The following is a 14,281-nucleotide window of genomic DNA, read 5'->3' as shown; positions in this document are numbered from 1 at the left end:
TTTGGATAAAAGGGCCATAGTAGCGGCCATTTAAATAATGAGTTATTAATGTAATATATGTGATTAGTTAAATGCAATAAATTAAAGTAGGTGAGACATCACTACCAGAGAAAACAGTTTTGATCATTACAATAAGACACCAAACCTTGCATTTCCATTTGTAATGTTCCGTATATTGCCAACAGGCGGCGCTCTAATCACTCGTGACTCCATGTAGAGGTCAGGCACAGTTTGTTTGTGTCTGCGTGCGCGTGCGCGCGTTAGCGCGAGTCGCGTGACAACTTGCGAACAGCGAGCGCGTGAAAAGTGTGCGTTTCTACTAGGTTCGTGCGCTCGCAAGTGATAAAGGGGGGAGGAAAGCGAGGGAGAGATTGAGTGTAACTCCAACTGTTAAAAAAAATATGAAAAGCTGAATTATGAAAAAGACTCTGGGTTGTTATGTAAGCACATTACTTCAAACTTTAAAATTTTGCACACTTTTGTAGTCCTGAACAAAATGAGAGCTAGACCCTGTTTTTTTCAATAAGCTTATGGGATAACGTTACTTCGCTCGATTTAAAATGGGAATAAAGTCTGTACCTCTAAATCGAGGAGCGGGAGACAGGGAGGCGAAACTAGCCCCACAACGTTCAATCTCCATAAAGAGCTTCAATCTAGTGAAGCAAATTACAGTCCCTGTCTCCCGGGACCGCTGGTGACCGACGAGGGAGCAATAAAAATGCACACGGGCATCGCCGAGTGAAACGGTATTTTCACCGCCCCTGTGGAGCTGCCATATCATCAAAGTTTCTCAGGCAGTACTCTGCACAAGCCTGGAGCTCCGGCTGAGAAAAGAAACCACAGCCCCCAGAGCCAAGAAGACACCGGAGAGAGGCTGGATTTAAAACCCGCCCTCCGGAGGATCTCATTTCTCCCCAAAAACCTCCCATTTTCTCTCTCTCTCTGTCTCTCTGTCTGTCTCTCTCACTCTTTCCTCTCTCTCTTTCCTCTGTCCCTCTCTTCCTTTACCTTTATCCCTCGCCTTTCGCCGTCTCCCCCACCACAATCATGGATCTCGCGGCGAGATGTGTGTGTCTTCTATCATGTCTCGGCGTGATCTTGGCGATCGATTTGGACGCGATTGATCCAGGCTACTATGTTGAGTCCACTGCCACATCAGAGGCAATCGACTATAAGGATCCCTGTAAAGCTGGTGAGGTTTTTCTTCCTTTTTTTTTTTTCCTTCCTTTTTTTTTTTTTTTTAAATAGTGGCTACGCTGTGGGATTTTACCTCATCAGTGTGGAGCTAGAAACGCCACGAATGTGTTTGTGGAGCTCACACGCATCGGCCAGGGACACGCTTTCAGAGCGATGACAGTGGTGGCTGTAGTTTTTAAAAGCATTGAGAGAACATTATGTGCATTTGTTTTGTACTGAGTGACATAGTTTGTGCAGTTTGAAACATTTAAAGCACACGCTTAGTCGCCCAGGCTAACCCAGCACGGAGAGTGCCTGGAGAATGACAATAAAAAAAAGATGAGTCTCTGGATACATTTCCCAAGACATGAAAAGTTTGGTCGAAAGAGTTGTTTTTTTTTTTTCTTAAGTTCGATTCCACTTTGTGGCAAATGCATTTTTATTTTTCAAAATGCGCCCAAGCTGTTCCGGCAGACTGTCTGCAGTGTATTGTTAAAAAGCTTGAGCTGTTGATTTAAAAAAAAAAAAAAAAAAAACTAGTCTTCAAATTTAAGACTTCTGCTCCGTTTCTGGTTGATTTTTTATTTTTATTTTTTTTGTCACTGCACAAGAGTCTTTTTTTCCCCCCACCGGCTGTTCACACGGCCACTAAACAAAGTGGAGGAGGGGAGAGGAGAGTACAGTGGAGCTTAGAAATTATGCACACATAATTCTGCTGGCTGTTGGCTCAAAATATAAGTGTGTCTGTTTCTGTTCTGCTGTGAAGAGACCTGCATATTTTCCCATTATTTGGCTACAGCATATCAGACTTATCATTGTAATCTTTTTTTTTTCCCTGTGCTGTGAACCCGCTGTCTTGCCAAATCCCTTTGGGGGAGTTTGAACAGATTGTGTTTTCCATCTGGTGAAAGTATTCAGGTTACAGATAGAGGGTTGGCTTCAGTAAAAAATGACCTCTAACGTCCTGGAAGAGCTTACTGACTTGACAATTGGCAATTTCTGGTGTGAAGGCTGATTATAAAATAGAGTTTAGCCCTGCAACCTTCAGATACCCACCTATCTGTTGTCTTCATCTTTCCTCCGAGAATATTAAGAATCAAGGAAGATTGTGGTTTTACATAAGTAAGATCAAGCTGCAGGTGAACTATACCTCATGTACACTGATCTGCCATAACATTATTACCACAGAAAGGTATAGTGAATAACACTGACTACCTCCATTACAATGGCACCTGGAAGTTGGTCGGATATATTTGGCGACAAATTAACGTTTTGTCCCTGAGGTTGAGAGGTGGAAGCAGAAATCACAGGAAGGTGATAGGATTTGATCAACTCTAATAATCGCTAGATGACTGTCAGAGCTGTTTGAGTAGTTCAAATGGCTAAAAAAGTGAATACTGGTTCTGACAGAGGTGTCGTAACATACTGCGCATCACAGTTTGTTGTGTAAGGGGCTGTTAAACACAGACCAGTCAGGAAGCCTGTCGACCCATGTCCACCACCAAAAACACTTACACTTGCCACTTAAGCATCAGACGTAGACCACGGACCAATGGAAGAAGGTGGTCTGGTTCATGGTTTGCTTCACTGTTTACACTGAGCCATTCAAGTGGTCATAACAGATTGTTTTGCATCACTTGTTTGGATTTACTAAACACTTACGCACTGTTCAAATGACTCCAGACTACAGGACCAAAAAAATGACGAAGGGTCAGTGACACTGTTTATATTCAAAGTGGATTTTCTTTATTTATTTTTAACAGAAACTTGTCAGCGAGGAATTCCCCGCTTAATAATCCCTTTTCTGCATTGGTGTTTGCCTTGCCTGTAAAGATGTTATCATTATTAGTAATCCAGGTTTAAGTGTCATTGGAATAGAGTACAGGTTTGTTTATGGTTTCCTCAGGGTATGTCCACAGACAGGTGGTTGGGAGACGGTCACAAGTACAAACTCCCACTCTTTTAACCCTCCCATTCTCCAGCTCTTCCAACACCCACCTGCTTTTCTCCTTTCTACTAGAAAAATATACCAAGATCTCTCTGCTCTCCCATTTACTCCCTTTTCAGTTGTCACAATAGACAACAAATTTCACTTTACATTACATGCAGGAGTATAGATCATTGCTGGATTAAGTTTCTTTTTTTTCCTCACTGCAGTGATATAGTTGAAAAATAAGTCTATTTGATCGCTGTCTTTGGCCTCAGGTCAGAATTTTTATGTCTTGCTACTTCCGCTCAGAAAAATGCTTACAGCTGTGTAAAGTTTCTAATGCAGTAATGCTTTATGAGGAGTGCATTTCATGCTTGTCCTCTGTCAGACTGTCCTTCTGTTCTTTGATGTCAGATTTTTACTAACTGTTTTAACATTATTTTCCTATTGTCCTTTTTACTATGAATATAATGACTCCTTTTCAGGTGCTTGTGAAGAACAACACGACTTGTTTTCATACTCGGCAGCTCCTCATTTTCTTGCCACCGCTCATATGGCACTTTTACCCAGCTGAAGATAAAAAAACCTAGTCAAATATTTAAAGGATTAAATACCGCTGCACTAGCAGACATGACAGAAATGTGCATTGATTGAAGTGAGCAGTGCAATAACACTGAGGTAATGCCGACTATTTAGGAAGTTAACCAGTGGAAAATTCCTTAGTTTGCAGAACTCAAACTTGGCAGCATCCCAGGAAGTCATTTAAGACTCTAACAACCCTTTGAGATTAGATCCACTCATTTTCAAAATGAAAAATGGATGAGAACCAGTCACTCCCATTGTCACTGGTTTGACTTGTATGTATTAATTAATTCATATAGCAGACATCTTAATCTACTAAAGACTCCTGTAACAGCACTGTCTGTCTGTTCAGTCTGTTGTACATGTTCAAACCTTGCATACAGGCTTTGAGATTAAGCTCCTGTCTCCTGTGGCCTTAAAAGCAGACAGGGCAACCTGAACAAACCCCTTCTTCTGTTGTCCCTTTTTTATTCAAGTTGTTTCCACATCTCCCTGGGCCACCGGCTCTTTTTTTTTTTTTTTTTTGCTTGGCTTGAGCCCTTTACATACAGTGGATTGTAGGTCATTCACCCGGTGCCAAGGGAAAGCACGGCTCGAATGTGGAGGCCAGGCCATTCAGATTGTGCCACTCCAGCTCAAGCTATGTGAGTCCAGATCTTTTGAGAGACATCTTGCAAGGGTATACATAATCTAAAGAATTTGTTGGTCCCAACAGACTTGCATCATTCTTCTCACCACTCAATGTAGAGCATTGACTTTAATTTGGTTAGTTAAATCAAACAGCCGGATTTTTTGAGTGTTTTAATTTTCCCACATCTGTTTTTCATGTAATGAAGTGTCTCAAGCTGTACATATCCTCAAAAAAGCCATTGTTACTGACAATAATCTAATTATTCATAAATGCCAACACAAATTTCAAACAGTTAAGTTGTTTTTTATGTGATTCATCTCTTTACACAGTCATGATTTATATGGTGGGTGGGGGGATGGTGGGTCATCTGAGTCTCTGAAAACAATGAAAAAAGATGACAAACATATGAAATTCATTATCCCAATGCATCTCCCAGTCCTGCTCTGGCAATGTGATAGGGCGGTCTGTTGAACTTTGTGATAGGGCCTTCAAGCAACACTTAAGCAGATGCTTTTCTTTTATCATGGAATGCAGGCTGTAGCTCAGCCCAAACTGTTTTTTTTCTTCTTCTTCTTTTTTTTAAACCATACAGGACCCCTGCCTCTTTCTCTCTGCAGGCTTCAGGTGATTAGCGAGCTGATCTATTGGCACGATCTTGGTGCATTAACTTAAACATTATGTTTGTCAGAGCTAAGTGATAACTAATCTTGCATTAATACAAAGTCTGGGTGCGGAGCCTAAGTAACACCACATGCTTTGGGAGAGCTAATTTAAATGGCTGAAAGGATGCCCAATTAGCCTAAGATAATGGGCAGCTTATCAGTCACTACTTCGTTTTTCTGTATTTCTTTTAAATAATACATATCTGCTATGTTGCTGTTAATCCATAAGAAGTGTTTTCTATTTCTTAACCTGTAAAGAGTACTGAGCTTTATTCAGCTGCAGAAAGCTATTATTTATGGTAAGCGTTGACGATATGTTCCAGATTTAGTTCATCCACAAACCCATTTAAAGTTTTGCTTTGGGCATCTGTTCTGAGAAAAGCTGCTTTTTCCTCACACCAGACTGTGTGAGTATGTGCTAGGCTTCTGTCCACACTAGAAATTTGAAGTCTGGATGGTCAAAATAAGTTTTATCAAAGTTTAAAATCCCTGCAGTATGGCAGTGAATTAATCAGCTGTGTTAGGAGCTTATGTCTATCGCTGACATTTAAAAGACAAATGTCTGGTGAGCTGATGAATCATTTGGAGGGGTTCGACAGGCTTTAGAGTGTATCAGTAATCAGTGGCATAGATGAGCTGGGAAATCCAATCTGCTAATGGGCTTGATGGAGTGTGAAATGTTAAAGGTGAGGCAGTCTCTTGCTGTGTGCCCTTTTGCAGCTGAAGTCCTCACGTTTTGTCAATAAGATTGAAGCTGCACTGTGTTGACAGTACTTGGTCTACAGATGAGACTTTGAGCTTTTGCTGGGAAAGAATTACCCAAATTTCAGGCTGTAGCCAGAAACTCTGTTCCAATTACACCTTTAGTTACCCTTTTTAGATGAGCTGAGGGCTGATAAGCTGACCTTTTTTTTTCCTCTTTTTCCTCTTTGCCTCTTCCGCCTGGGTTCAAATTGCAGAGTTAAGAAATGTCAAGGTAAGCATTGGTGACGAAAAAACAGCTGATGTTTTTACAGAGGAAAAAAGGTACCATAATTACATGACAGCTGGCCTGTGTTGTACAATTCATCATTCCTTAGTTGATTTTTTTTTCTCTGTACTCATTTTGTGCAGGTTTCCACTTTCCTGTGTTTTTAACACCCTGTGCAAAGGGACAATGGCTATGCTAGCTAGCATCTGGCAGAAAGGCCTGGTACAGAATAAAACCTCAAAAGTGATACTTACATTGTCAGCAGATGGTAATCGCTGTAACACAATACACTATTGGTCTCTATTGGAATTCAAATGCAGCATTTGTTACCAAGCACAGGCTGTGAAAGGTGGTGCCAGGCTTTTGTGATGCATTTCAGGTTTACATATTGGGCAGTCTTTCTCATCCTTTATCATTAAGTCTTGCATGAGGAAAGATTGTCTTAACATCTGTATGAGGACAGTGAGGACAAAACCGTGGCCTTGCAGTTAAGCCTTAAGTATAGAGTGGTGTTGGTGTCTATAGAGGGCCTGGTGGCTCAGCGGTATTGATGTTTATGCAGGTTTCAGTGACAGATGTTGTAGTCTAGTATTCACAAAAGGACATTTATGGACATAGTCCTGGAGAACTTGACACCACAGAGGTCAAGGCTAGGACATTACACAAATCAATGGCGTTAATGTGATTGAAATATTGTGTAATCTGACTGGATGCTGATTGATGGATGGGCAGTCTGAGATAAAAGGGATTATGATGTTTCAGATTAAATTTAAAAAAAATTATATGACGGGGGTGGGGAAGAGTAGGACTTTTTAAACTAAAATGCCTATATAACTCAAGTACATTAAATGTTCTTGCTGCGTTTTTTTTTTCCATTTTTTGCAATATGTGATTTAACACAAACACACATACTGAAAAATGTGTAAAGAAAAAGTTCATATGTAATAAAAAGCAGCTACTGAACAAGAACTTCCTTAAAATGACACAAGGCCTGTTGACAACATAATGTGAAAAAGAATTTTGAGCATTTAAGAGAATAATATTTTGCTTATTATCCATGCAGTATGCAACAGATGAATAGAGAGGGAGATTTTGCAAATTAAATATAACAATTTTGCACTATGTAATAACCCAGTAAGATGGCTATTATCTATATGAGAGACACCAGAAAAAAATATGTTGATTGTTGATATTACAACTTATACAACTTATGTCAGGTACTGCGCCAAGTACTGACCTGATTGTATGCTACACATTGGAACAGGAGAGTAAATGAAATAAACAAAAAGTGGCAGTGATGCGGCCTAAATACTGAAACATAATTTGTTTGCATTGGGTGTGCATATGCATATTCCCGAACTGAATTTGGGGAGGTTGAAGGTGGGGAGTCTACATTCATTGCAACGTGGGGTAGGGTTCTTAACCGTTTTTAACCCCAGCTTGAATGTCCTTAGCAACCACTCTGACAGCTAGAAAGAAGCTGTTGGTGATTCTATTCCTGTTTGTACTGATTCTCTTTGGTCTGAAGCGTCTCAGGTTATAGTTAGTTTCTCCATCTAAACAGAGAATGTCCAGGGCAGTGTGTTTCTCTGAGGGTGGCCTGTGCTTTGTTCCTTCACCAGTAGATGTATAGAGCCTCCATGCAGGGCAGAGGAGAGCCAATGGTCTTCTATCTGGAGAGCTCTCCTCTCACTTTGTGTGGCATTTCCACACCTCACAGTGATCCCTCTAGTGAAGATGCTCTGTTAGTCCTTCATGGACCTGGGTGAGGGGCTTATGTTTGAGTCCCTATTTTTTTCTTTTTTTTTAAAACAGCTCTATAAATTAGAGGCACTGCAGGGGGCTTTCTTCACTGAGGTTGTGGTGTTGGCTAGATAGCTTAGGTCTGCATAGTCTATATAGATGCTAGTGTTATCACTGCAGCTGTTGTCATTTAGGTAATGAATAATGTTTGGAAAGAGATAAAGCACTGTACTCACTGGTGATAACTTGCCATCTGTCACATTCACTGGGCTTTAATCTACTGTACAACACATCCGTCTTTGTTTTTATATTATCATTGCAATGATCTCTATTTAGATGAGTTTAGCACTTTTTTCTATAGCCTGTCCTCAATCCCAGCCTGAAATTGTATACAAAAGATTCCTTGAACCATGTATCTGTGGATAATTAAAGCCAAGAGACAAGGGGATTAATTCACAATCCATGCAAGTCTTTCCATAAACCTGTATCAGCGTCTCCAGGACGACTGCTGCGCATAGGGGAAATGATTCCTAATGCCATGGGGCCACGAATTTGCTCACTTCAATTTCCACTGTTGCCTGAGAACAATGACGCTGGATTATCCTGGCTGTCTCCAGCATGGTGGTGGATGACTGGGACTCAGCCATGAGCAGAAAGCACATAGTACTGCTAATATAGGGCAAATCAACACTACATTTAAACGCATTTTTCTGAGTTAGTATGGAGTAGAAAAGAGTTTCATTAAAAAAATAGACCTTAGACCTTTTATTAGTTCTTAAGGTCTTATTTGGCATCAGTTTAGAAATTATGAAATGTTCAAGTACTGTCTGTCCTTTGTAGTACTAAGGGAATCTGGGAAAACCAGTTCTAGGAATCAAAAATGAGGTGATAAATTACAAATGTAATTTCTAATATACACATCAAACATTGCACAAAATTGGGTAGACGCCCCTTATCGGTGATGTTTTTGCCAATAGCCATCACTTGCAGTTCTGATTGTGTGGTCTTTTCTGTGTGTGTGTGTGTGTGTGTGTGTTTGTGTGTCAGGGATTTGGTTGGAATGAATTGGACTGTTTTGCCAGCACGAATAAGAAGATCCGTTTGACCTCTGGAATTTAAGCCTGTCCTCTGTTCTTGCCCTGTCCTGTCAGCAGTGGTCTACACCTTTCCTTATTGCTGTCATTATACACTGACCCCAACACAGTCATTTTGCTGTGTATACTCTACAACCTGCAGGGTGGAAGACTGGCTTGCATCCATCAAAATCCAGCTCCAGATTGTTTCAATAATACTTGTCTTTGTGAGGGAGGGAAATAAGCCGAGATTTATTTTTTTGTATATTTTCTTTTTGTTTCTTTTTTACTTTTCATTTCTTTTTTTTTGTCCCTTCTTTCATCTTAGATTTTTTTTTAACTGTAAACATTTTTTCTATATGCTAAAAGGATGAGGAAAAAAAATGACCTGCCTCAAAAACTACACATTTTTTATCTTCATGGTTATTTCACAGTAAGGGTTGTTTGTTTAAGGGTGAGGCACTGAATGCCGTTTCACCACACTAACCTCCAAACAGACATCCACATCATTTTTCCTCTGCGTCACATCTGCTTTTTCTATATGGAGTTGCAGTGCGGGCAGGAGGGATATGCCCTCTAGCTTTCTTCACTTCTCAGTGTCCATACTGCTCGGATATGGACTTCTCTTCCCCCAAAATCTGCATCACCACGAACACCTCCAAACCTCTACACCCGTTACTCCTGCATACATGCCGGGCCTTAAACTCTGGAAACACGCTTGTGTTAAGTCTGCATAACTGAGTCCTTTCTATGTGGCAAGTACTCCCAGTGTATTCCCTACAGAAATAGGAGTACTTGGTAAGGAATCCCATAAAGCACATTCCCCATTAAGATGGGACTTTTTGGTTATTTCCCCTCTCCTTGGCCTCATTAAAAGGCTATTTCTTTTTCAAGGTGCCCCATATTACTCCACTGAGGCAGTGTCTGTGTCTCATCATGTCTTATAAGATACCTCATCCCAGGGGTCCAAGGTAGACAGACAGTTTGTTGTTTTTATTAAAATCTGGGCTGAACTTGGTCAATTACGTCGATTGTATATTAATATTCACAAGCTGCGAGCAATATGTTGCATACTTTTGTATGTCTGAGCCAATATATCATTATATTCAGAATTCTATTTCACTGCAAAGAACTGGTAAATGGAGGCAAACAAGGGGCACATAATTTATTAATGTTACATGCTCTGGGCCTTCCTCCAGTGCTTTCACTGGACCTCCATGCAGCCTACTAAACTTAGCAGCAGAAAGCGCTGGAGGCTACTGGGTGTCACAAACCTATGGGAACAAATGTTATTGAATTGCTTTCTGTGTATTTTGACATGTCGTCTCTGTCTGTTTCAGCTGCCTTTCTGGGAGACATTGCTCTGGATGAGGAGGATCTGCGATCATTTAAAGTGGACAGAATAATAGATTTGGCTACGAGAACCGTCCAAACTCTTAATCACACAGATACAGGTAATAGCAATAGAAACTACTAAGATTACAACTCAGCACTGAGTCAAATTGTTTTGGATGGTCACTGTAATTAAAATAGCAACAAAAAGCTAAAATTAACTGATCACACTTTTTTTTAAAATTTTTATTCCTTTTTGGTTCAATTCTGGAATAATTGGATACAGGGCCATTTTTTACTCTGACACTGCAATTGTCTAGCCACTCACATACACTCCACCTGAAAGTAAGCACAGCACCTGTCAGTTTGTTTACTTACTTATTTATTTAAATGAGCCCTCTTAAAATTTTTGTCTACGACTATCATGTTATCACTACGCATTGCTACACCTGTATTACTGTGTTCAACAGTAATTGTTGGGCTTTGTCAGGTCAGATGTTCTTCAAATGAAAAGCTGTATTTAAGCAACAGCTATGAGTCAGCAGGCACCAATAGGCTTTACAGTCCCAAAAACTATAGGGGAGCATGATCCAACAAGTATTTACAAGTTTGCATCTGTTCGGAACATTTTCGATTTGCTTTTTTTCTTTTTGCTTTTTCTCCTTATTATTAATGAGTTTTTAAAAACTGGGAAAAAAAGTTATTTTCAGAAATGATACTGACTTCTGAGGTAGATCCATGAACCACATCTGTATTTTTTATTTATTTTTATTTAATTTTTAATTTATCAACGAGGATACAAACTTGTGTACTGATAATTTCCATTGTTTTATTCTGAAATGACAAAGAGATGCAAACTTAACCCTATTACTATCATACCAGTGCATATTCGGATTTTACAAATATGAATGAAGACGGTAGATTTAATCATAATTGTAATAACACATTTTCCACAGGTTTTGCTTCCCAAGCACTCCTTATCAGTTAACTGGGCAGATTTGGCTGTTATCAGACATTTCAACACATGTATAAGTGTATGTGTTAAATTATCTTGCCAGGCTGCTAAGATTTACTCCTGCAGACTGAAATTCAACAGAACACATTGTTCCAGCAAATACAAAAAAAAAAAAAACTTGCTGCAAACTGTGGCTTTAGTTTTAATCAAATTAAGTTAGAACAGATGAGAGCTTGTGGTTGAGAAATCTTAATTTATGAAAGACAAGCTTCATGCAGGATGTGCTGAAACCAGATGTACTTGTTATTTTTTTTCTACAGCAAAACCTGTAGTTCTTCATCAGGACGTGTCACAGTAAAGCAGTTCTGTATTCATATGTGTAGCTGGAGTTTTGACATTTCCCTTGTGGAAAAATGTCACCTACTTACTTGTGTATGCACAAGTTCATTGTCTACTTTTTATAGAGCAACCACATAAAATGTCATAGTGGATAGAGGTCAGCATGTTAATCAGTTCTTTTAATGAATGTTGAATTAATCTTTTAATAAATCCTGAACTATAGTTATTAATGTACCATGTGCATTCTGCAGATTTTCATTAAAGTGAAATGCAACCACAATTCCAAAAAATCAATGACTTGCAAATCCCGTATTTTATTCACAATAGAACATAAAAAACATATCAGATGTTGAAACTGAGGCATTTTTACTGTTTCATGGAAAATATTAGCTCATTTTGAATTTGATGGTAGCAATACATTTCAGGGGGCAACAAAAGACTGGAAAAGTAACTGCTGCAAATGGAAAAACAAATGAAGGAGCATTTGACAACTAATTAGGTTAACTGGAAACAGGTCAGTAACATGACTGGCTATAAAAGGAGCATTTCAGAGAGTCAGAGCCTCTCAAATGTAAAGATGGGCAGAGGTTCACCAATCTGTGCCTTTAAAATTGTGGAACAACTTCAGAAAAAAGTTCCTCAATTTAAAATTGCGAAGGTCTTGAAGATCCCTCCATCTACAGTATATAATATCATCAAAAGATTCAGAGAATCAGGAGGAATCTGTGCGCACAAGGGACAAGGCCGAAGGTCAAAATTGGATATGTGTGATCTTAGGCCCTCAGGCGGCACTACATTAAAAGCAGGCCTGATTCTCTACTGGACATCACTGCATGGGCTCAGTAACACTTACAGAATCAATGTAACAAATGTAAGTTAAAGCTGTATCATGAAAAGAAGCTATATATATATATATATAATCATAGCATTCTGTTTTTATTTATGTTTTACACAAAGTTTCAACTTTTTATGAATTGGATTTCTGCAGTTCTTACAGATTTTCCTTGTGCATCTTTTATGAAATTTAGAAAGTAAATGTAATTGGTTGTTGGATTGTTATTTATTTTATATATATTTAATCTGAAAAGAACACTCTCCCACTGCTTTACAGCACGTTAGTTATCTATCCTTCTATTTAATAATTTGGTAAAATTTAAAACAATTAAGAACCATACAAGATTACAGCACTCTGCATGAAACCCAATGTTTCACTTTACCTCCAGATGCAATGCAACAGTTTTACACCTGAAAATGATTTTAGGTTGATAGTAAACAATAAGAGCATTACATTGTGACCCTTTTAGTATTAAGTTATTGTACTTACATCTTATGCCAAACATAAGATGCAAATTAAGTGCTTTGCCACTAAGCTGCATCATTTACTAAATAAAATGAAATATAATAAACATTTATGCCTGCAATGTATTGTTTTATATTTGAGATGTACTTTTAAGGGAGAGCTTCCTTTAAATCTTCAAATGTTTTCTGTAAAATGTTGTGTAGGAGCTGAGCCCCCATGGTTACTTTGAGTGGCATTAAAATTGGGAAATTAATTTGGAAGAACAAAGAATTCAGCTTCAATAAATGTGATTTGTACAAAATAGGAGCTAATTTATATGAACAATTGTCTCTTTGAACATGAAAATGTCATTTCCTAACTGAGAAATTCTAATTAGAACTTGTTAATAGCATCAGACCTCAATACCCTCCTTTCTCATCGTTTCTATCCAGAGGTACAGCGTAATTATCTGGCCTTTTTAAAATGCTTGAGAAACTTTCCCCAGAGATGTATTAAATAATTTAAGTTGTTTTTGTTGTGTTGATATGAAATCCCAGGACCAGCCAATCAGAATGGACAAAATAAGCAAAGTTCAAGCCGCAGGAAAAGGGCTGCCACCTCTAGACCAGAGCGTGTTTGGCCTGAAGGTGTTATTCCCTATGTCATTAGTGGTAACTTTAGTGGTAAGTAACAATGATTTGTGTTATGGATAACACAATTTAAAATCTAAAATTATCTTTTATGTTGGTGTTACTTTATCGAAGTGAAACACGTCCATGCTATTGTCAGGTGTTCAAGTTTTATTAAATCTCCTTTTTTCGTTTTTTGTTGTTGTTTTTTTTTCTGATAAAATGCTGTGTGGTTGAGTGTATTTTTCTCCTCTCTGCTAATTTCCATCTCCCTGTCATCCTATTCAGGCAGCCAGCGGGCTATATTCCGCCAAGCCATGCGGCACTGGGAGAAGCACACCTGTGTGACCTTTATTGAGAGGACACAGGAGGAGAGCTATATTGTCTTTACCTACCGACCATGTGGGTGAGTCAGTGGAGTTCTTTCTTCTTTTTTTTTTTTTAAGCTCCCACATGGAGAAACTGAACAATGATTAACCTCTGTCCACCCCTCGTTATCTACAGCTAATTATTCCGTGCCAAAGAAGTCTTCTTTGCCTCCTTCTCAGCAGCCTTTTGTCATTGTTTCTCCTCTCTGTTCAGTCTCTGCGTGAGTTGTTTTTTCAGTCCCCTGCCAGTCCTGCAAGAGATGGCCATTCAGTGGCCAAGGATGTTTCCTGTGCCTCAATATCACACTGCATTACTTACTTGTCATAAGTTGGTGTACAGAAGTACACTCAAGGTAGATGATACTTAATTTTCTCTGTAAACGTGTTTACTGCACTCTACTGAACTTAGGCTCAGTGTCCACTCAGGCTTTCTTCTTTAACAGATAATCATGGCAAGTGTCAGTTGTGGCTCTTGTTGTTGCTAAGCGACAATTGACAACCTGTTGTGCAGAGCTCTCTTATTTAGTGATGAAATTATTTTAAATTAAAATACTAGCTGCTGGTGAGAACACAAGCCAATACAACCTACTGATTTAGAATTATAATTTTTCT

At 39.0% G+C, this 14,281-nt stretch overlaps 1 protein-coding gene across 2 annotated transcripts in view; it reads left to right on the top strand.

The window, feature by feature from the left end:
• Positions 1-805: 805 nt before the first annotated feature.
• The window catches only part of bmp1a (bone morphogenetic protein 1a), a 29,407-nt gene continuing 15,931 nt past the window's right edge, over positions 806-14,281 (top strand). Inside the window, exons 1-4 of one of the 2 annotated variants that reach the window (XM_067519868.1) lie at positions 806-1,192; positions 10,108-10,221; positions 13,230-13,355; positions 13,590-13,707. In XM_067519868.1, coding sequence (XP_067375969.1) covers positions 1,048-1,192; positions 10,108-10,221; positions 13,230-13,355; positions 13,590-13,707 — 503 coding nt within the window. In that variant the 5' untranslated portion in view covers positions 806-1,047. The remainder of the gene's footprint in view (positions 1,193-10,107; positions 10,222-13,229; positions 13,356-13,589; positions 13,708-14,281) is intronic. The other variant, XM_067519870.1, reaches the window with a different exon arrangement.

The sequence above is a fragment of the Channa argus genome, chromosome 11, assembly GCF_033026475.1.
Source record: "Channa argus isolate prfri chromosome 11, Channa argus male v1.0, whole genome shotgun sequence".
Lineage (NCBI taxonomy): Eukaryota > Metazoa > Chordata > Actinopteri > Anabantiformes > Channidae > Channa > Channa argus.
Note: the sequence above shows the minus strand (reverse complement) of the source record. Positions and strands in the feature narration are given on the sequence as shown.